Source organism: Apaloderma vittatum, unplaced genomic scaffold (assembly GCF_000703405.1).
Source record: "Apaloderma vittatum isolate BGI_N311 unplaced genomic scaffold, ASM70340v1 scaffold29751, whole genome shotgun sequence".
In the NCBI taxonomy this organism is placed as follows: Eukaryota; Metazoa; Chordata; class Aves; order Trogoniformes; family Trogonidae; genus Apaloderma; species Apaloderma vittatum.
Genome location: NW_009697826.1, coordinates 29 through 4,917, shown reverse-complemented (window position 1 = coordinate 4,917; position 4,889 = coordinate 29). Strand labels below are relative to the sequence as shown.

The 4,889-nt window shown below is 39.6% G+C and overlaps 1 protein-coding gene across 1 annotated transcript in view; it reads right to left on the bottom strand.

Annotated features, from left to right (window-relative positions):
- TMEM144 (transmembrane protein 144) overlaps positions 1 to 3,200 on the bottom strand; it is a gene marked incomplete at its 3' end in the record, with an annotated part of 6,587 nt that extends 3,387 nt beyond the window's left edge. The window contains exons 1-4 of the mRNA XM_009877787.1: positions 3,062 to 3,200; positions 1,788 to 1,910; positions 1,334 to 1,433; positions 768 to 848 (exon numbers count right to left, since the gene is read on the bottom strand). Of these exons, the coding sequence (XP_009876089.1) occupies positions 768 to 848; positions 1,334 to 1,433; positions 1,788 to 1,910; positions 3,062 to 3,200 (443 nt within the window). The remainder of the gene's footprint in view (positions 1 to 767; positions 849 to 1,333; positions 1,434 to 1,787; positions 1,911 to 3,061) is intronic.
- Between the last annotated feature and the right edge of the window lie 1,689 nt (positions 3,201 to 4,889).

Below are 4,889 nucleotides of genomic sequence, written 5' to 3'. Positions count from 1 at the left end.
GAAAGAGTGCAAGCAAAATCATGAATCTAAGACAGGAGCTCTCTCCTAGCAGTTAAGAATAGCTCCTTTGTCTCCATGTTCTTAGCACCCTTCTTTTCCTAAATGTATTAAGATACATCTGCTGCTTAGCACTCTTATTATGGCAATCCTACTGCCCCTGGCACTTAGGGCTACTGTGAACTTCCTAGAGAGAACTTCCTGGTCACCCAGTTGGAAAGCAAGAACACTGCTACGTAACAAAGACCTCGTTTCCTCGGTGTACTCATACAAATAATAAACCAAAAATAAGAGGGCAAGCTATTAAAGACAAGAGATAACACAAAGTCTCTGGCTCTTCATGAACGCTGGAGGATCTGGGAAGGGGCCCTCTGGTATCTCCTACAGTTAATGTAACGGATTTGTAGCCCTGACTGATGTCAGATCGGAAATCTCACAGAGGTTTTGTCACCAAAATTGGGGAAAGTGTACCACCTGACTAACTTAGCTAGGGAGACAATCATCACTGCTTTGCTTTGAGCACGTCTACCAGCACAAACATACATTTCTGTGTTTATGAATAACCATTTCACTACCATACTGGATAGCATGTTATGCTCCTATTCTGAAATACAACAGTGACTCATGAATTCTGCAGTAAATCATGAATTCTGCAGTAAATCAATTTGCAAAAAATACTTCAACACATTTCACCTCTAGTTATATTGTTCCTATGGTTATTAAGTATGTATTTCACACTAAAGAAATGTATTCTAAGAATAAATTTTTACCTTAATAGTGAAAGTCCTGCTCCAATATAATTCAAGACTGGTCTTGATACCTCTTCTGGGTCAATTCCAAACCAACCAAACCTGGAATATTTAGCCAGTTTCAAATTCTGGAAATCTTTACTCATGTAAATAATTCTGCTTGTTTATATTCGCGGTATTGGATCAATGCTTCAGTTGGCTTGCAAAAAGCTATGTCTACTTTATGAAAATAATCTATAAACTAATTTAATTTACATTGATTGTTTTAGACTAGGTATTTAAAAATGGAAGTTAAATTATTTTTTCAGGCTATGCCGTAGAAGAAAAAATACAAACTGTCTAGTTCTACATTAACAAATACATTGTTTATCCACTCAGTTATGTTAATGAACATCACTGGGCATTCTTCCTATGAGACAGAGGAAACACAAAAAGAAAATAATTAACCTGAATACTTTCCTCTGAGAGGGAAAAAGATCCTACATATATGATAAATCCTCTTTACTGGTGACAGTGTTTTCACTGCAGTTATTAATGAAGAATTGGCAACATTAATTATGTATGACTTAAGACTTAAATATACTCACCTTGAACTTGCCCAACCTGTCAGCAAATTAAAAGAAGCCCATATCAAAAGACCAAGAGCTAAGCCAATAGTTTTAACAATAGGAACAACTGTAACATTGCCTGAAACACAAAAACCCGAAAATAAAATCAGTTAAAAATTAGATTGTGATCTTGTATATTTTTGCTTTATATTCTGTGACTGTTTAGATGGCAAAAAAAGTTAGGCAACTACAAGGTGGTAGGAAAGAGTTTTTTAAAAATAAATACATCAAATTCAGACTTTTCCTCAGTGCCATTTTTAACAGATTTTTTTGGCATGAATTTTCTGCTTATAAAATAAGATTTGCTATGAAGGTAGAGCTCCATTACCCAAGTAGCTACTACCTTACATATGTGAAAAGTTTTTATCAGTTTTTTTTAATGAAGAGCTAGGATTGCTTTGTGTTCCAAAAAACAGAATCTCTGTATCCTTACCTGTAGCCCACAGGAAACCCCCAACCATAGCCAAAGGCCAAAATCGGGGACAATTCTGGATTAAATTGACCACCAAAGAAACTATCCATATGGAGGCACAGAGAATCCATTGGAAGAACATGCCTACACAAAAAAGAAATGCATACAATAGAGAATATGTAGAATGCTGCATGTGCGAATCTCTTAATATTCCATGGTTTAGATAAAAGAGTACAGGAAAAAAAAAAAAGGAGGCAACCTCCTCTGTGCATTTTAGGGAACCATGTCACGATATATTCAAAAGATGTTTTTTAGGGTAATTCTGCCAACCTTTTCCTTACAATACATTCTTTACACACAGCTGCAAAAGAGATTTTTTGTAAACAAAGTTTACACAAGCCCTGATGCTCAAACACAAGAAAATTTTTACAGGCTCCTGACAGAGAGGATATTCAGTTACAGCAAACTTCTCCCACCACCCTAGTAACAGCTAACACAGACGACTGCACAGAACTCCTTCAAAGCTCAGGGCTCAGGCTCTTCCACTATTGCAGGACACTGAGGATGATGAAAACTTTGGACAGATCACTTCTAGCTTTGTAGATTCTCTAAGGGTCAGTTAGGCAGACCAGTTAACCCCATGCCAGCCGAGCTAAGACTTTAAAGTCTAGCCTTGCCTTGTTACAACCACCTTTGTCACCAAGAAGAGAAGTCATATCCAGCCTATAATGTAGACTCTGCTATTGCAGTAACATAATGGCAGATTTATTCACCTAGGTATCTGGTAATTGACTATAAACATGCAAATACAATATGAACCTAGTACAGTAAAGTGATAAAATTCCAGGTAGGAAATAAAAGCAATTGTTTCCTCTTATCAAGCCACAAGATAAAAGTATTAAAATTTCAATTTTTGATTGCTTTTATGTTCAGTCCACAACCGAAAGGCAATACTCCACAGTCCAATAATTTCTGCAGTACAAATAACACTGTAAGTATTTGAGGTTCCTCAGAAGGTCAGACCAAAGGACACTTCACTTTCTATTGCCAAATGCTCAGGAAACATACATCACTGCTGTTAAAGTGCTCAACAACACATTAAAAAGGCTCCTCCTGAGCCAATTCACTATTACTTTATACCCTAACAGTAGCAAAGAAAATCAAAACATGCTCTATGGATTAAGGCTGTGTTGATATTTATAACTCCAGCTATAGAAACTCTCCTATTTCCTGGTAAAATATTATTTCTAGTAACAAAAATACCAATACCAACAAAAGAATCCAAATAAGTTTACCATCCCCAGTATCAAATTTCTTAACAGGCACAAAGTTTGTCCCAAACAGAAGGACGGCTACTGTGGAGGAAGTAAAGCCAATAGCTAGATCAGTTCCATTGCTGACATCACTGGTACTGTAAGCTTTCCCGGTGTTCATCTTTGCTCTGAAGGTGCTTCTTTCTGTGGAGTTGTTTTGCTGCAGGTCTTGACAGATTCTGCAATCAGAGAGCAGAATTGAATATGTGGAGTAACACATAATACCAACCTAGTTCAGATATCTGAAACTTAAAGGATTCTAATTATTGATCTCTCAAAGGCTGGAAAACACTGTGAATTATAATGCAGAATGAAAAGCTGACATAAAACATTAATGAAGTAACTTAAGAACAGATGAAAAATATCACTATTGTGTGCTTCATAATCAGCTTCAGAGAAAAGCATGTTTGAAAACATACAATGTGAATGTAGAGATGCACCCAATAGCTATGAAGACTTGAATCTGTGAGACATATGGGAAGCCCTGATGCTTTAGGGAGATGCTCTGTCAAAATACTCCTTATTCCTGTCTGCTTAAAACTTTTTAACTTTCCAAAGTTTGGCATGCTTAGCTCCAAATCTGGCTAAGTTTCAGAAACAACTTTCAACTCTACTTTAAATCCTTCAAGAGAAAGCTCAACCAGAAAAGGCCTGGAGCAATCTGCTCTAATTTTGACAATAACACTGCTTTAAGCAGAGAGTTGAACTAGTTGACCACCAGAGGTCCTTTCAAAGCTAAATTATTCTACAATTGTATGATGCAATGTCAAGAGCAAATAAAGAGCTGGCACACAGCATTGACTACACTTTTTTTGCGCATGCTTACTCATACTCTGCACATCAGAGAGCTTCAGAGAGTTCACTAATAGCCTCTTTTCTACAATCCTACATTATTACCAGACGGACTTGCAGCATATGTGCCTCGAAAAGTTTACAGCTACCAAATGCCAAACCAAGAGCACTTGCTGAAGCTGCAAAGATATCGGAACATAGTGCTTGTATCTGAAACTGAAGCAGTGACAACTGGAATTGATGCTGTTATAAAGACATGCAAAACTACTTTGAAGTTTTTTATACTGAAGCGCACTTCAGCGCTCCCAAGCTGCAGAGGAAACGTAATGGAATTTCATTGACATCCTACCCTTACCTCACTGACTCTACTGGTTTACCTCCCTGGAAGGCTGCACTCTCTATTTTCACCTTTTCCTCAGAAACATGCCACCGTTCTATTCCTTCACACAAACACACCAATCACAATGCTTCCTTACGGCAACAGCAACACACGGCTCCGCTCTCCGCAGAGAGGGGTGAAGCCAAGCACCCCTGAGAGCTGTCACCTCAAGACAGACCCAATCTGTTGTCGAGATCCAGAAGAAAACCTTCTGCACTAACTCAATGGGTGTTTTTTGAGGTTGCATGTCACACTGGCTGTTTATTTGCGTGTTTTCCTATAACCTATTTGCCATTAATGGCGGATACTTTCACCCGTATTTTAGGGGATTCCTATCAGTTCCGAGGCGCCTCGGATCAGCCTCCTCCGTGAAGCTGCCGCGCCCCCTGACAATGTCTCTTCCCTTCCCAAAGACGAACGCTTCCTGAAGACGCTCCTCAGGCAGCACTTTCCGCAAACAGGATCACGCAAAGAGTTACCACAGGCGGACGGTACCTCCACCGGCAGTAACACGCTCCCACGGGGTAGGCCCGGCCCTGGGCTCAGGCCGCGCCGCGGAAGGCCGGGTCGGCCTGCCGGGCAGGCCAACTGCTCGGCAACACAGCCCTTGAGAAAACCCGAGAACCGGGCCGGGCACCT